Here is an 18,844-nt window from a genome sequence, read left to right as displayed (position 1 = left end):
TATAGTAACTAAAGTAATTCTTCAACCGGTTACCTTACAAAGACATCTCGTTTATGTTAAAAGCGAACTCCTGTTTTCTGGGCTCCCAAGCATGCTGCCTTCTATCCTAACACTCTTCCACTGAAGGATTATAGGACTATGCCTCCCTCTCTTTCTGCTTTTACCCCTCTCTCTTTCTTCACTGCGCTGTCCCAAGGCATGGTGCCTGTCCTTCAACCATTTCATCCCATTCTCCCCTCCCATCCTCACACATCGCACACAAACAGGAAACTCGACCAAGTTTAGATTGGCCGCTACATCAGGGACACAGTGTTGGGGCACTGTGGTACATAATATACATCGAATAAGATCTTTCTTTTTCTTTTTTTTTTTTTTTTTTTTTTGCTTTGATAAATTTTTGAATCGATGAATAGTTTGTTATTATGCTGTTTGGCATACCCACCAAGCCAAATCAAAACATCCTACGACTGCAGCATATGTCACGAAGAAAGATTTTCTTTGGAGAATGCGTGTCTGAAGTCTAAATTATAAAATTTGACAGATTGTTTATTGAAGTAGCGTGGTTGCTAGCGAAATCTCAGTACACTGAAATGTTCTCTGCTCCTGAGGAAGCAGTCCATTCTTGCCTGTTTCGCAGTGCGTTTTTAAAATTTGATTTTCATTTGGGTCGTTCGGTCAAATCACTATTTTAAGATTACGGGTATGATTTTTCTGATTATTTACGATTATTTTTACCTTGGGCTTTTTTTTTTTTTTACCTTAAAGCGACCTCTCCCTCTGATGTGAAAATTTCGTGAAGTAAAATAAGGAAGCCCTGAGGATAACATGAAGTGGCAATAAACATGATTACCTGCATGAATGCACAGATGAGCATAGATACCATATATAGAAATCAACAATAAGCTCACATTCTTAACTTTGAACAAATATTGAAAGATAACAAAAACAAAAACAAAAACAAATACTCGATTGTAATTTTAATAATGTCATTACAAACACATGTTAATGCAGTTTTGCAGTAATCCGTATTACAAGTTACAGTCTATGGAGAAAGAGACCTGGTTTTGAGTTTTTTGGGGTTTTTTTTTTTAAAGGGAAATAATCCTAGATGATCTGGAATAAAAGGAAACATCAATCCTGTCAGATGAGAATGAACTTTTTCCACATTTCCTGTGAGGAAACTCATCTGTCTCCTCCTAAAAAAGTCAGTTTTGATGTTTCCAGACAAAAAAAAAAGAAATCATATCTATGCTAAAGTGAACTCCTAAAACAGATTTGCAGAAGTATATACACTCAGTGACCTTATGACTAGATGTGACCGTAAGTGACTGGGTTTCCTCAACATAGTATCTTTAGTGTTTATAATAGTTCTCCTTTAGAACTGTAAGCACAATAAATTACCTTTCAATTCAAATGATACATCAAAGAGATCTTTTTGGTCTTTTATTCAGAAAGTGTTAAACATTTTGTTAGCTGTAACAGTTCGCAGCAATTTGACCGATGTTATTAAATGTTCACAGATGCTTCCAAAATGTTACACTGCATACTTATTTTATTACCGTTTTTTAAATGGGTCACGGCCGTCTAGTGCCACATCTTCACTGAAAGGAGAAAATTCTGCCTTAACTTTGAGAACACATTCACTCTCTTTGCTCTGCAGTTTCTGTGATAAGAAACCTAATCCATTCAGAGAACACAGAATGAGTCCAGCGAACACAAGTTTCATTCATAATGGCTTGGACTTTAGTTATTTAAAAATACCCCAACGGTCACAGGTAATTGTGCCGGGATTATAATGCAGTGTTGTCTGTTGGGAAATCCAACAGTAAATTAAGTTTGAATACAGGCCGGAGTGAATGGCGGCCTTATGCGTTCTGGCCTTACAAAGTAGCCTTAGAAATAAACTTTAGCACCTGCTAGCCATTTTCCCTCCTCTTCTGTCCTTCTCTGCTGCTTTCAAAAGTAAAAGGAGAAAAAAAACAAAAACAGAAAAAAAAAATTGAATGACTTGAGTTTTGAGGGTTTTTTTTCAGAAAGGAAATTACCTTTGAAGCAAACAGTTGTGATGGAAAAGATAAGATATATCCATAAACAAAGACAAACCCTCAAGAAAATGACCAAACTTTTGAAAAGAGTGAAGAATTTTATGGAATCTTTATTGTGACATTGGCTGAAACTAGGTATCTGTCAAGACGAAACAATCACACGCAAACATGACGCACAAGTGTGAGACAAAAGCCTAAGACAAGGAAAAATGATATTAATGATCAGTTGTGCTGTCGGCAATCTAGTGGAACTATACTTTTTTTTTTGTTTGTTTGTTTGTTTCTGTTTGTTTGTTTCTTTGTTTTTTTTTTAATGTAGAGGAATGGCCCACATCAGGCTGTAAAGCACGTGTGCTGAATACTCAGTCGTCCCTACTCTAAATGTCACTAAACACCGTGTCACAGTGACAAAGTGCAGTGGACCGTGATTCATTTCCTGACCTGGACAGCGAACAGGTACGCAGATGTCTGCAGAACATAGTGCAGACGGTTCTCTAAAACTATGCTTCTCAAGATAGTATGATTTTGCTCCAGTCCATCTCTGCCACACCTCACTCAACTTATCTGCTTGTTACCTAGCCTGTTGTTGTTTGGGAATATATATGTTTGTGACCATGAACCAAAATGTTTGGTCCAGAGGGTATCTCCACTACACAGTGCCATATTTAAACTTAATCCCTTAGACTATCCTATGTTGGACTTTACTTCAGGTGTCAGTGGAACTGGAAAGTTCTTGAACTACACAGAGTTTCTAACACTGTTACACCAGTGTGGCACGATATATAGTTAACTGTTCTCCCCTGGATTTGTGCTGAACAAATACATCAAACTTTTTAAGCCCTATTTAGACTCTCACTTGACTGCACCAAAAATTAATGGTCAAATATTCCTCTTGTGTTTTCAAACAAGTGATGATGAATTAATGAAGTAAGTACTAAACATCTCATACCAGTCTGGCGAGCTTAAGTCTAAGGTAGACAGCATTCAGCACTAGATTACTGTTTGTTGTGTAACACTGGCAGAATCGTAATTATAGAACAAATCCTGTGCTTAGCACATCAGAGAGTATTAATTGCCTAGATTGGCGCCTTCAGCAACCCTGAGCAGGCTGTGAGCTATGTCCCCTGACTCTGTCTTTTGACTGAATTTAGAAATGCGTTAAATAGTAATGATCAAGCACCTGTGAAGATGAGTTAGCTTTGCTTTTTATTACAAGACAGGACATTTTAATGAGAGCTATTGAGATTAATCTTAACTATATCACATTGTTCAGAGAAAGATGACTTTTGTGATCACATTTAATATTTCTTTAGAATTTCGTCCTGTCACAACTGTATTTCTACTATTGTCACTTGATCGAATTAGAAGAACTCTACCTTTTAAACACCGAGTTTGAACTTCTGGTATCAGTATCAGATTGGAAAACTTTTCCATCTTTCTAACTCATCAGTTTCACGAGACTGTGTCCAAGGTATCTGCTTTTTATCTGTCTACAGCGGGAAAACCCAAGGTTCTGACATCTGCACACGTGTCCTGAGGGGACCTTGTCTTAATTCTGAGTCTTGTGTTGATCGTGTGAATAAACACATGGAGAGAAATGAGGGAAAAACTGTCTGACCATAGCCCAACTGCCACTCACCAATTCCCACTTACACAGCCGAAACCGAAATGAAAACACACTCTTTCAACAGATAAAAGCTCAAGAGAGTGTTTCAGGATGTTTGCAAGACCTATTTCACCGAATCTGGGCTGGATTAACTTTAGTACTGGATGAAATATACTGGGACAGTGAATATGCCATCACAAAGATGATGAATCTTCTACAAGGTCACAGATTTACCGTCATATCCAGTTTTCGCTAGGGTTTACACAGGAAGAGTTCTCATTCCAACGCAGTAAATATTTCATGTTATACAATGTACTGTCAAACTCAGAGGAGAAGCTGTCTTTGGATCAGGGCCAATTTAGATATTAAAAAGATTTGCATTTGTATGTACTGTCCAACAGATGAATTTGTGGCACGATGGACTGATGGATGGATGGATGGACAGATGGATGGATTGATCGATTTACAAAGTGTTACCCCCCTTACTGATATAGGATATAGGACTTACAGACAGTTTGGCTGAAAAAATCTTTCTTACATTCTGCGCAATGTACCAGTTCACGTCAGTAAATTCCCATGATGGTACATATGCGACTTGTCTCATGCAAACAGACACCCATATTAATGCATAGGCACATGCATAAAAGATAGCTCAGTATGGCAATCAAGCGTCATTGTCCTGAAATGTTAGTGTCTGGGTGGAGTGAGATGTTTCAGAAGTCTGACAAGTAGTCGCTGATGTAAGTAATTAGCCCTGCAAACCCAATTCAACACACAGACACATACACCCACACCCATACTATTGCCATACTAATGGGAACTTTATATTGACTCCCATGATGCTGTAACTAAAGATTTCTAGGCCTAATTCTAATGCTAACCACAACTAAGAAACATTTTGACACTACCTGTTTTAACAGCATTAGGCAGAAGCTTTTTTTCAGCGTTTGACCTTGTGGGGACGTGTAGATATAAATGAGCACGTGGGGACATGTGGTTCCTGTGGATTCTCTCTCCACACACACACACACACACACACTCACAGAATGTTTTCGCTCTAGTGCTAAGCTTTTTCTTTTTTTTGTTAAAAAAAAAAAAAAGAAAAAGAAAAAAATAACTTTACGACTAGGATAATCAATTGATAACCAACATATGTTTTTGGGCTGCAAAAAGCATAGATTGTATCTATATATTCATCCTTTTTTCAGGTCTAGGGCAATTGGCTAATTTCCTTAAAGTTTTTGTTTTATGTATCGAATTATTTATTTATTTATTGTTACCTCCTGGGAATATTTAGATGATGAATTTCATAATGTTGTTTTAGCATCAGTATAATTACATTGTGTAAATACTGTGTAAAATGGCAATAGTCTACTGTTTTCTGACTAACACTTAGCATTATCACTTTTTCCCTCTAGCATGTTATCTTTCACTTCAAAACATAATACATGTTTAAAGACACATCTGTAAACACTGAAGCTAGAGGCAGTAGTTAAATGGCATTGTCCTGTTATTAGTGAAGACACTTAGGAGCAGCACATGCTTGCAATAAATGTGATGTACAGCGTTATCGCTTTAATAAATGTCTCCGGCATTAATTCCGCACGCGCTCCAATCAGTCTTCCTGTGCTCTGCCCTTTAGTGTGTATGGCAATGTATACTAAACAGACACTAGAGCTCTCAGGCCCTATCTGCATAAGATAGCGCAGACTCTGTAGTAGGGAGGCACTGCAACGTCTATGATAGGAAGTTTACACAGCACTACCCCCTGCTATTATAGAGCTTATCTCAAAGGCCATTCATCAAAAAAAAAAAAAAAAACCTTCTACTGATTGCGAGATTTTTGGCACCCTCATCATCTGGAAACAAATTGCTAGGAAAGACCAGATTTGCCGAAATAACACAGTGTGGAGATTACAACGTGTCCAGATTCCGAGGCAGTGTAATTACAGTTGATGAATGCTTCCGCATCAAGAAGTAATTGCAAAGTTTAGCGTAGAAGGATCCGACCTTAGTTTTAATTTCTCTGAGAAGTCACACTCATAGCTGTCTCTCTATTTTGCCTTTCCTTGGTCTGTATATAAAAAAAAAAAATATGTATATTGTAAATTTTTTTTCTTCCCCCCTCTGTGTTTCCATGAGTTTGGGGTCAATGAAGTTTCAACATTTCTGCGTGGTGCTCCAAACATATTTTCACTCAGGAAAAAGAAGAAAAAAGCTTACAAATAGCACAGACAATAAAAGTTTACTTCAGTGTAAAAATACATGCCCGTATCTCTGTAATGATCCTCATTATCTCTACAAAGTGAGTGTTAAGACTTGGTCCCTTTCAAACGAGTTCACCTCATGACACATACCCCTGCATATTTTAAAAGTTATATCATCTCACAATTTTAGAAAACAACAACAGCAACAACAACAACAACTTATAATTCTATACATTATTTTTCTTAAGAATTTTTATAAATTTAAAGTATTAACAGGTGACCAGAACTGGGTCAAAACGTATTTGCAGTATTTCAATGACTGAGCCCTGTTCCAATAAGCTTAGAGGCCTCCTTTTCTGTGTGTGTGAACGTTTTGTTTTGTTTTTTTGTTTTTTTTTTACATAAAATTCTTAAAATTCTAACAGAACCAAATGTATTTAAGTAATATTAAACAAGCACCATATGGATGCCCTATTAAGACTTAGTCACTTATCCAGTTTTGTTTATCTAGCTAGTCTAGATTAGCAGCCAAGAGAACAGGGTCACAAGGAAAGGGAGCATTGAAGAAAACTGGGACGGGCCCAGTCTTTCACATATATCAAACATCGTACCAGGTCTGTAGGTGACACCTATTTTTTTAAGTCCAGTAAAAAAAAAAAAGAGGTGCTCAAACAGCAGTCATGACTGTTTCTGATGAACTGTCCATATCTTATGCACTCTGATTAAGGCGTCTACTCAATGCTTTATTTTTCTTTTCTGCTAAGTGTCTGAAGCATCGGCTACAGAGCTTCAACCTCCAGCGGTTCATCCTGATAGTTATTGACATAATAGTCGTGAACGTACATCAGAACTGCAATGGGCTGGCCAATGATCAGAGAGAGCCACACCGCTGCATTTCCATAGTTTCCCCTGAGGTATCGGCCAACGAACCAGGCCAAAGGGAGCTGAAATAATATGGACAGATTAAAAATATATTAACAGGTGTAATGTGAATACTAACCAACACGTTAAAACTGTAATTTTGTCTAGATTTTGAAGGTTAGTTCTGACCTGAGCCATCATTCCCATAAATGCCCAGAGCCTGAACATCCGTAGTGGTACGCTGACCAGGTACTGTGGAAATATTCACACACACACAAGCGCGTTGCTGAAACTGTACATAAACATCACATGCTACAGTGAAAGAAAATGGGTAATTAACCTTGTGAAAGCTGAAGGACTATCAGCTAATGAACCTTGAACAATAGAAACAGTATTTCAAACAACCAAGCAGTGACATGAAAGGGAAAGCTTGGGAAATCTGCTAGAAATGCCATCAGCGCGTATCACGTCTTTTAGGATAAGTGATGTGAAATCCTGACAGCTCAAGACATTAGTGTGGACTGACAGGTCCACTGGGGTTTTCCCTACCATTAGTCAGGGGCCACTTTCTGGGTCCTTTTTGATGTCCTCTAAAGGTGAACATTTAAAAACAGAGACATGCAGTGTTGTGCTATCTCACTGAAACCACAGTCTGTACATTCTCCTCCCAGAAACATGTCTTATCTCCCACACCAGGACCCCAGTACAAGTTTCTCCTGTTCTCTTTTCCCCATCCAGCAATCCCTCAAACACTGACCTTCACCAGTGATGAAGCACACTGGAGAGACGCCAGATACTGTATACATACACCTGCCTTGAGCTTAGGAAGGAGAACTGCAGCCCCTGAGGTGCACACTCCGCACAGGTATATGTTTTATAGTGTTATACTATCTTCAATAGCTTTACATTTTCCTGTGTGGTATGTATGGAGCAAAATTACATTTTAGCAAGTTACTTTTGATTGGTTATTGAGATGAATCATTTGAAATGCCATTACACACTTTGCCTCACAGTTCTTTATGGAATTCAGCAGAGATTATCACATGATAAATGACCTGATTTACATATATATATATGTGTGTGTGTGTGTGTGTATGTATGTATGTATTTATGTATATATGTATGTAGGTTTTACACAGGGATGCCTCACCTCGTGAAAGAAGGCTGAAGCGAAGAATACAGCAGACTGTCCAACCCATTTACTGACACCTTTTCTCAGCATGGGCTTGTAGAAATGCCTTTAGGGAAAAGTGTGCCCAATACATTCACAATTTCAATCAATACAGTGACTGTCCAAATATAACCTGGCATTCAAGTAATATTCATCTGCCATTTCAGTTTCAGTATTGGAAATCCCCATTTGTGGGGAAAGCCAATAACACTCACCTAAGGCACCATTTGTGAACAGGAATGTTCCAGTTTTGCCAGAAATATGTTACTGTCTCTGAATTCCTGACAAGTGTAAAACAGAGATGTCCTTTATTTTCTGAGATAATATTTATTTGAGGATGTTATTGATTCATGGACACATCACAAAGGCGTATTCAGAGCTAAAACACTTTAGGGTCCTAAAATAGCACCCTGGGGAACCCCCCCAAAAAATATCACTTCACAAATGTCTGCCTGAATGAGAGGAAAGGTACAGCGGATTTGAACTGCAGAAATCATCCCTCACCACCAGTCTCTGTAAAACTCCCGATCTCCAAACCTCAAGAGCTCAGCCACAAAGTTCATGGAGGAGTGGAAAAACCAGTAGAAGAATATCAACCAGATCAAGTGGTTGGGCAGCTGGTAAAAGATACAGATAAGAATCGTGTAATGCATAATGACTGTTGGTGTTTTTTTGGATAATAATATTATGATATTCAATACGTAGGAAATATGATACTCAATAAGATATTCTTTGTTCTCCTGTACTCACTGCCAGTCTCAAGAGACGCTCAATGATTCTGGAGAGGTCCATGTCCTGAAAGACAAAGTTTCCAAGAGTTTTGGTTAAAACTCAAAAATGACATGTCATAACCCAGTGGTTAAATTATTGTGAGAACATATCAAAGTACCTTGAATGGCTTCATTGAACTGCGTATGATTGGCACCATCCACTATAGGAAATTAGAAGGGTCATGAAAAATGAGATACACAATGTTGAAGTCTTTGTCTTTCTGTTAAAAAATGTGAGAGTCCACAAAACACATACCTGTTGTGTTAAGCCGACCAGTAACTGTGTGAGAAGTAACTGGAACAAAACATGTCAGGAGAAACATTAAGACCAATGACTGATTGACAGCTCTGAAACAGAGACCTCTCGTAATCAATGACCAATCTCATGGTGTCATGAAATATTGTTCCCTGGTTCAGTCAAGACATTCCACATATCTCTGTTTTTTTTTAATACGATTTTTTTAACACTTCTTTCTTCCAAATTTGGAATGTCCAAATGTCTTCCCTCAGAAAGCAGCTATCACAAGTTATCACAAGCTTCTGTTTTTGCAAAACCAAACCCCCCCCCCCCCCCCCAAGCAACACAGTACACTGGGGACTACAGTTGGCTAACATTATAAATCTTATATGTGCGTTTGCATTGTGAGATAGTGTAGGATGTTCTACTTTCGGGTGCAGAAAGGATAACTGCATTTAAATGAGTTAGGAGAAACCCACCATTTCAAAGAGTCGTCTTAGCAGGAAGCCAATGCGTATCCGCTCAGAGCGGGGAAAGTTCAGCTCGTAGCAGAGTGTCGGAGCAAAAATAAAGTAATACATATCTGAAAGAAAAATGTGAGCAAAAAAACATGTATTACTGTGAAGTTCATAAACACTGTTCATCAGTTAAAATATGACTGTGGGAATATCTGTTAATTTACCACAAAAATTACAACTCTGAAAAAAGACCTTTTTTTGTGTCTGATTTTAGCTCTTTCACAACCACTGGAATTTCTTAAAAATGCGAAAACAGATTACACAATAAAGACAGTCTATAAAAAAAATACGTGAGTAACCTCTGAGAGACAGATTCCCAGGATAAGAGACATGCGTCTGTCCTCCATTTTCACTCGACTGACCCGATGGACCTGGGGGACATTGAGAAGTTGAGCTCCCAAACAGCAATGCTTTTGACATTAGTCATTGGAAAAGCAATTCCTATTTCCCACCAGCAGATGGCACCACAGTAGACATTAAGAGGAGGACAACACCTTTCTATCAACATACACAGAAAATGACTCAAGACCTCAGAAAAATTGGGTCATAGATGTGATTCAAATGGATATTAGGCAATAATCTGACTGGTGTCATGATGACAGGGCAAATGTGCGGGGTGTGAATTTAAAAGGAAAACGGTTTCCAGGAAAACAGGCTGTGGCATATCTGTAGTTGTCATAAAAATCCACTCAATATGTTGATTATGAACGCCATCAGAGAGCTTTCACAATGTGGTAGATATGTATCCTTCATTAAAAATTCTGACACACTTCTGGTGGACACTATTCTTTCCACATTTTCATTAATATACCATTCAAGCCCAGGATGCTGTTTTAATCCTTGTGCTATTGACCGTAAGTTTGTACATAAACCTGCTGAAAGAATTAACTAATGAATGTTAACTTTCAAAAAACCATTCTGGAGACATTTATCTTATTCTGTTTTAGTCTTCCAGCTTCATCCATATTTTGCTTCATTCAAAACCTCTCAGCGTCCCATGATAGTTCCGGCGTGTCTAATCAGTAAATGTTACGCAACAAACTGAGTGCTTACACCCTGCGTTTATACCGATAAAGAAATATGACACTTAGGGATCATTTTAATCTATTATCATTTACAAGCGTATCCTGAGCGTTGTGATTGCCGATACCGCGTTTCTCTACGTGGCCAAAACGACGGCGCTTCGACCGAGGGCTCTGTCCCCAGCGCTCCTTGGTCGCCGGCGTATGTCCGTCGGGTGCTTCGGCCGACGGTCAAACCGGCAAGCTTTCGGTTCCGAGTCGGCGGCCGCAGCGCGTGACGCGCGTGGTGGTCACAGCGCTGTTAGTCGTTAAAAACAGAGATAGGTGTGTACTCACAGGAGAGAGATCTGCACAGACTTCGAGCCTTAGTGTGTCTCCTCTCTCTGCACCACCTGTTCACGTCTTTGTAGGAGTAGAGTTTTAAGAAGAGGACAGTGTAGACCCCCAGAGCAAACAGTCCGCCGGCTAAAACAGGACAGAGAACAGAGCCATGCAGCCATCAGTAGCTTAAACAATATATATTTCAAAAAGGTGAATTATAAATTTGTAGGCTTTGAGTGTACACTCATGTAAAATAAATAAACAAACATTAACAGGGACGTTCATAACATAAATAGCCCCGTGTAAATATTTTGGATATTGGATTGTAAGAAGCCTCAAATACAACCGCAGACAGAATGAGTGGTCTAAGATGCTCTTTAGAAGGCAAACAGCCTAGAACTGTTTTTAATGAGCAAAACAAACAATTTAGACTCCAGTATAAACAAAACAAAACAAGAACCATGCTTGTCCTAAACATTGACACGTGTGCCTGCAAACATCAAAACAAGAAGCAAAGACATAATCCCTTACATCTATCTATCTATCTATCTATCTATCTATCTATCTATCTATCTGTCTGTCTGTCTGTCTGTCTGTCTATCTATCTATCTATCTATCTATCATTGTATCTATCCGTCTACTTGGACTATTACTATATTTATATATTGCTATGTCTAAATAAATAAACATGCATCATCAAAATTACGCAGGCAGTCTTGGCATGGCCCCCCATTTGTGCAGACCACTACTGTTTTATCAATAGCAGCCATATGCTAGGTGGAAATGGGCGGTGCGGGGGCTCCAGTGGATGGCAGTGGCACAGAGAGAGAGCCTGCGTCTGTCTCCCGTGCCAGCCGGAGCACCAGCCGCCCATCCCCTGACCTTGCCGTCTGAACAGCGGCCCTGTGAGGGGGTACCAACGACAGATGGCACATCTTTGTCACCTCCTGCCACGCCGACAGATGAAGAGGAGCTTGCGTGCCAGAAAAAGGTATGGCTGAGAGGATAAGAGCTGATATAGGCCGAAGTTTAACAGGGCCCAGGTCTGGAGGTTTTTTTTTTGTTTTTTTTTTAACGCCGGCTATTACTTAGGGCCTACGTTTCAAACCGGGGGCGGTGTGTTGTCAAATACTTCATGACAAAAATCATTCAGTCGGGCTACAGAACTCCTCCTCTGACACCGCGTGTTTGTAAATATTGGTGAGAATGGCATTTTGTCAGGGACGTAACCACGGGGACAGTCACACGACTGTGGAGCACGTAACAGCCTGTTTGGTTGGTAAATATGTTGTTTATAGAGGTATAGTGGTTTTACAGCCGTCTCTGTCTGGTTTTCCAGTTAGCTGTACCACATTCCACTCTGGCTTAAGCCTTGATTAAGAGTTAGGTAATGCTTCGTACTGACGAACTGTAATCTCTTCAAACAAACAAACAAGTGATTCTGTGCAAACTAATGTAGCCATAAAGAGAAAGGCAAACATAATGGAATGTAATGAGAATTTGTTGTTATTTTGTCTTGTTGGTGTGAAGGCTGTGATACTTGATATGTGTGTGTGTGTGTGTGTGTGGTACCCTGAAGGAAGAGGCAGTTTCAGTTATGTCTGAGTGAAGACATCTTGATTGACCTTAGTTTAGATTTGAGGAGGCATATTTGGCTTTTAGTGACATGTTCTGGGCTAAGACACTTTCTTAACACATACACACATATACACACACACGCACACCACTGTCACAGGCTTCAGATTTAAAAAAAAAAAAAAAAAAAAAAAAAAAACAGACTTCAGGCCTACAGAACACTGGGTCAAATTACATTACCGCAATATTTTAGATGAAAAATTGTTTTTTGTTTTTTTTCAGAACAGACAATAAAATCAAAACAAAAGAGCATTCATCGCATTCTGTATTTGAAATTGTATTAATTAACAGTAATAACCACATCATAAAAACCAATCTAAAAATAAAGGAAGGAAAAAGGACTGGACCCAACAGTAAGCCTATCAGTGACTTTTGGCACAAATCAAACATGACAAGCGTTGGCTTATTTGTTTATCCAGTTCTGGGCGTGTGAGTGACACAGCAGACAAGCTTACCTGGGGTTATGGAGGGCAGTTTCAACACGGTGATCACGGGGAAACACAGGATAACTGACAGATTGATGGAATGAATCAGTAGCCCGTATTTCTCACCGAAACTCCCCTGAGAAGACGGAGCCCAGAATCAACTTAAAGTATCTCCAGCTATGCATCGCAATCAAACAAAGCTTTGTTCTCATGTTAAAATGATTTAAAAGTCTGAGAACGATTCTTTTAGTCTGTATTTATGTGTACCTAAAACACAAAGAGAGAGTAAGTTGTCTGGTGCTATGAATACTCACCATGGCTAATTTTCTTTCGGTGTATAGCGCCACAATGATGAACAGATTTGAGACTAGATAAAAAAAAAAAAAAAAAGAAAAGCAAAAAAAGGTTATCATCATATCTGCTGACTGTTCTGGTCCCTGTAACATTCCTTTCTATAAATACTGTGTGTTTGTGCACTACATCTGGCCTCCTGTGGATTTGCTTTGTTTTAGAAAAGGAGATTCATTCCTTTTCATATTGATTTACTTGGTTGGTCAGTGGGTCATTTGGGTTCCTGTATGACACCCACGGGGTAATGAGTGAACAGCTGTAACGAGCATTTTTATCATCTGTCAAACACAGAGACTGGGTTTCTGCTTTTCCCGTGTACAGTGACACTTCCAGACGGTGACTGTGGCCAATGTGTCGCTAAGCAGGGGAGGGTCAACTCTTTTGCCCTCGGTGTGAACTCTCTGTCAAGGCATTTGGCCAGGGCCAGGACCAGTACAAACACACACACACACACACACTTGGTGAACACAACACACCATACACCATCTGCTACAAGTGGGAGCAATAAACTGGAACCAAATGACACAGATATCGAGAGGAACGTGGCCACGGATATGACTAAAGATGCTAAAATCGCATAAATAATACTGAATGCAAATGTTCTACTTCTATACACGAGAGCGCATGCCAATACCTCACCCACCGTTTAATACTGCAGTTACAATGTATCAAGAGAATGACTGCCAGAAGTATCTATTTCAATGCTTCAAAGTGAAGCACAGAGATCAGACTCATCACACAAGTGCAATGCCCACACAGTCTATAGATTCTCAAACTCTTCTGTGTGTGCTGCCTTGACTCGAGCAGGTGGGTGTTTTTCAGTACGCAGTCAGAGTGCAACAACTTAAGCATCTGCCAATGGATCACGTAAAGTTCTACTGCTAACATAATACCTCCATTTCTGTCGGTTAATTGACTAGATAATGCTGAAGGGCTATGGATATGAAATCATTCACAGCCATACGTATGTGCTGAGAATGTACGGCAAAGCCAGTCACATGGGTCTGTTAACGATACAATGACCTTGCGGGTGTTCGATATGCGTAAAAATCCATCAGGGGCCAAAAGCGAGAGGTGAAAACGCCACGATCACGATCCACATACCGATGACGAGGCATGCTGCAGGCCAGCTGTACGGGTCCTTCAAGAACAGAGACACCACCTGGATAGGGTCCACTAAAATCCCATACCTTCAAAAACAAGACACAAAAGTGAACAACCGGTAGTCTGACATTTGACTCTGCGTGCCTGTAAACTCTGCTTTGCTGATAGATTGGAGTATTTTCCATGACTGCAATCTAAGCTGGCATCTGGAAACCAGGCTTCATGTCTACATGATAGCATATGGTGCCCTCAGCATGGGGCGCTATGTTGTACTCTACTCCGAGAATGCTGGGCCTGTGCTTCTCCCTGTCGAGAGAGAACCTGAAGAGAACCTGTGTTTGTGTGAAATCAAAAGCAGATAGTACATGACTACGCTGCCATAACGCGTGTTCCGTTACTATTGTATGGATGTTTCATTGTTATTTGAGCACATGCTTAACTCAGTAAGTCAACATCTAGGGAGCAGTATGCTAAATACATGTCTCCTTTCTTATAAGTCTGTCTTTTTCCTTTTGTCTGCAACAGACTCAGAAAGCAGAACTACGTGTCCTATTCACCAATGCATCATTCCCCTCTGCTCATTTCTACAGTGTGGGATAAAACTGCCTGGTACTGTCTGTCTAGAGAACTTTATATAACACACTTACCTAAGGAGGTTTTCCAAGAAAAGCCGTGCATTGTTAAGGACCTTTAACCCACGACGGGGGAGAAAAAAAAAACAAAAAACAAAAACAAAACAGTTAAGTTAAATGCAATAAAATTTTGTTTCTTGTAACAGTTTTCGCTAACAGAAGTGTAGAGGTAAAAGTTCAGTAGGAATGAAGAGAAGTTTAAAAAAAAACCCAAAAAAACCTTCTGATGAAAGTATGTTCTTGTTTTCAAAGCTTGGATGTCTACAAAAGCTCGGGGAATTTAAAAGTACTCTCGACAGCTTTGAAAGATGACAGCTTGGCAGGATGCTTTCCAGATTTCAGCTTGTATTCAGATGGACTAGCTGTTGTAGGCTATTTATTTTCAGGCATCACTCGGAGTCATAACTTTCTACCACAGAACGATAATTCATCATTCGCAAAATGAGTGGCAACCTGGCGTACTTCAACACCATCAAAACATAATTGACTTTCCATTGCATCGCCATAGAAAAAAAAAGGAAGGAGAGAAAAAAAAAAAAAGTAAAGTCTTGAGGAATACCAGGGGCCCATTGCCTTTATTTTTTCTAACCGCATTCTGGAATATTCCCCACAGGGTGACATAAGAATGTCATATTTCACATAACCTTAGGTTACACGGCTCATATCCCTCAATCAGTCTCTATTGCTCTGCAGTGTGTAACACAGGTACAGCCTCTGGCATCTCCTGAGGGCAAAACCCACCCTGTATCGCTCTCTGAACTATTCAAAGTGATCTGACACTTACAGGAAGTCCTGAAACTCAAATTTGCCACATTTCCATTTAAAAGTATTAGAATGACTTGCTCAGTCAGTACACATCCACACATGTACACCCGCATACACTCACACACACGCAAACACACACACACACACACACACACAAACACACACAATGAATGGGTACAGATAACATTATGGATGACACACTTCTATGATTCACAAAGTTTCTGATTTCTGCAACTCTTTTACTTGCAAAGAATTCTTCCGTGTACAAAGTACACACTTTGACATGCATTAACACCGGATGGTGTTGTGTATCTTGACACATAAAAGCATGGACTGATCATGGCTTAGTGTGTTTTTTTTTGAAAATGGTTGAAAACTTGGTGTGTGACACTTCAAATGATCGGATTATCTTAACTGTATAACAGTGTTCAAAGGTTATTTACCTGTACAGATAAGTTTCAAATGAGTGCTGTCTCTCATTTGACAAAAAAAAAAAAAACCCAAAGAATGCTACACTGATAACTCAGTTGACAGTGTAAAACCTGGAGTGGCAGGACATGCTAGAACAAGCAGAAACTGTAACATACAATCTCACAGTGCACAAAAGGGCTCCCATTGTAGTATTGAAGCTCCTCTGTAAAAGAGTATTGCACATGCTCTATTTAGGAAATCAAATTCAATTATTAACGCTACACGCGAGGCTTGTGAAAATCTAGAACATGCTAATATTGTATAAAGTTGCAACAATATTTTGCATGCACTAACATTGTATACACATATTCATGCACACATGTAGTGCTTGCAAACTGGGAGACCAAAAACAAGCAAACACATAAATAAAGAGAGAGAGAGAGAGAGATCTGAACTTACTAGCATAACAACACACCAGTTCAGAATGCCTCTGTAATTTCTAAAACCACTTGCAGAACTCAGCATCGACTCTTGCATTTTGTGACATCTGAAAAGAAAAGAAAGACATTGAAAGTACATTTGATTTCACAACATACAATGACTCAGTTAGCAGTAATACTTAGACCACAGAAAACGAGAGTAACTTTGATATAGCAAGGGTAAACACAAATGCAAGTCTATAAGTATATGGTTTGTACAGGATTAGTGGGGAAACTGGACGTGTTTTGTATCCTCATGATCTGACAAATTAGCCACTGTCTTTTTAAATGTGTGGTTTTACATGCAGAATTATGCAGCGTGGCACGTTGCCGTCCTTAGAGATACAGACTACATGGGTAACACATGAAGAGACACCCGGGAAGAGGAAGCATGGAAGCATCTTTAGGGTAGTAGTGTATTCGCGTAATCCGTTTAGGGATTTCACACGTGTCACAAGTATGGAGTTGCCTCGAGTAACCTCTTGAGGGGAGGGTCCCGAAACCTCAGCAGAGCCACTTACTGTCCGTTTTCAGCTTCCATTATGCAGACCATTCAGTATTCTGGCTACGTATTTATAAATCAGCGTGGGGAAAATTCATTCATTCATTTATTTTTAAAGGAAAATCTTACCTCATTTTATCGTAGGAAGCGTTTTTTTGTTTTCCATGTTCATTCAGCGAGTCCGTTGTGAATGATTCTTGAATCTTGCGCTTTGCTTTGCCACTGCTATTGCTGACACTTGTTGCATTAGTTCCATTTAGTTGTTTAGACTCTCCTTTTGCTGCAGTAATAGTCGCCCTTCTTCTGAGCGTGGCCCCGAATTTGTCCTTGTCACCCATATTGAAGAAAGAGTTAAACCAACGCTACCAAGTTTACTTTACTGACACACATCACCACCAGACTGGTATAACAGGCTTACGTAGCTCAGAAACAATCGTGTTGCTCCATACGAGTTTCCTGATTGCTACAACAAGGCGTGTTATTCTACTATGCAACTTTTCCCCGGATCTAGTTCCGCGTTTTCAAAACTTCATAAAGAGAACTTTCTGGACCAATAAGATTCGGCAATGTACTGTGGGCAGTTCCATACAACTAAGGTTATTTCAAGTAGCAGGCACACAAATTTTGTGAAGTCTCGCATTAGAGGGCGAAGTATCAAAGTGGCGCTAAACAGCAGCGGCAACAACACTACCACCACCAAAAACAACAACGACAACAACAACAATTGGTGGTTATGGTTGTCTTCTTCTTCTTCACTTTTTTTCAACTTAACCTCGTTTTTTTCCTCAATAAAAAAGACTATGGAAATCTCCGAACAACTTCAACAGCAACAAAGAATAAAAACGCACCAAATTTTAGCGCTTCCCACACAAGGGAGAACACATCCACTGATACAGTAGAGAACCTTTTCTGTACATTGATAACCTGTATATTGATTGTCCTCGATTTTCGTTATACATGAAATTTTCCAACTGTACCACACAGCATGGGAGCAACGGTGAGAATGGCCTCAAATTATGCATAGATTTCCTGTCTGCCGTGACCTTTCACAGGTAATATTTAAAGGCTTATTCCAGCACTGCTTCCAAGTCAGCTGGCACCATTTTGATGTAGCTGTATGACCATTCAGCCTGCCTGCAGATTATATGAGTGTATTAATATTCAAATTAGTGAATGCTTGTGGAAGTATGTCACAAAACACTAGGGGAATAGGAGGAAGAAAACTAACGGAACACTAAACTTTCTTATTTTGCTTCCAAGGAGGTAAAGATTTTGGTTTCCATAGTCTGTAAGCGAAACTTAGAGACAAAGGGTACTCCAAATTTAAAGCAAACTATTGATCCTTTCAGATTCTAAGGTTTAAGACGCTCTCCTGTACTGAGATGCAGAGAGTACTAGCAGACTCACCTGCCAGCTGCAACGCTCAGATGCCTAGTGCAACGCAAATGGTCGAGACTACAAAAACGAATAGGCATAAACAGCGACAAAATGCCCCAACGCCATAGTAATTCCAGGTAGTAGACGGTTACATGCAATAGCACGTCGAACATAATGACAAAAACTCTTTGCTGATATAAGTCTGTCCAGTTCTTGTTATTAGTTTTTAACATCTCAGTTTGTATTAGCCAGCTAGCTCGCTATCACCAAAGTAATAACCATTCTCAAAATGTCAAGAATAAGAACCGAATGGCTGCCCTGGAATATTTAATCAGGATACTTGCACACGCAACGGAAATAGAAATACATATACGAGAAGTTCAATTCAAGTTTCTTTATATGTC

General features: G+C 39.5%; 1 protein-coding gene across 1 annotated transcript; it reads right to left on the bottom strand.

Annotated features, from left to right (window-relative positions):
- Positions 1-5,886: 5,886 nt before the first annotated feature.
- On the bottom strand, positions 5,887-17,515 carry dgat1b (diacylglycerol O-acyltransferase 1b). Its single transcript, XM_030781395.1, has 17 exons — positions 17,193-17,515; positions 16,542-16,629; positions 14,922-14,962; positions 14,275-14,360; positions 13,134-13,186; positions 12,850-12,955; positions 10,775-10,903; positions 9,716-9,787; positions 9,378-9,481; positions 8,917-8,955; positions 8,780-8,821; positions 8,641-8,685; positions 8,395-8,507; positions 8,106-8,171; positions 7,870-7,957; positions 6,909-6,971; positions 5,887-6,802 (listed from the first exon to the last, which is right to left on the bottom strand). The coding sequence occupies exons 1-17, from the start codon at positions 17,399-17,401 to the stop codon at positions 6,638-6,640; spliced, it is 1,509 nt and encodes a 502-aa protein (XP_030637255.1). The 5' UTR covers positions 17,402-17,515; the 3' UTR covers positions 5,887-6,637.
- Between the last annotated feature and the right edge of the window lie 1,329 nt (positions 17,516-18,844).

The sequence above is a fragment of the Chanos chanos genome, chromosome 8, assembly GCF_902362185.1.
Source record: "Chanos chanos chromosome 8, fChaCha1.1, whole genome shotgun sequence".
Taxonomy (NCBI): domain Eukaryota; kingdom Metazoa; phylum Chordata; class Actinopteri; order Gonorynchiformes; family Chanidae; genus Chanos; species Chanos chanos.
The sequence above is the reverse complement of the archived record's forward strand: the minus strand, read 5'-3'. Positions and strand labels throughout refer to the sequence as shown.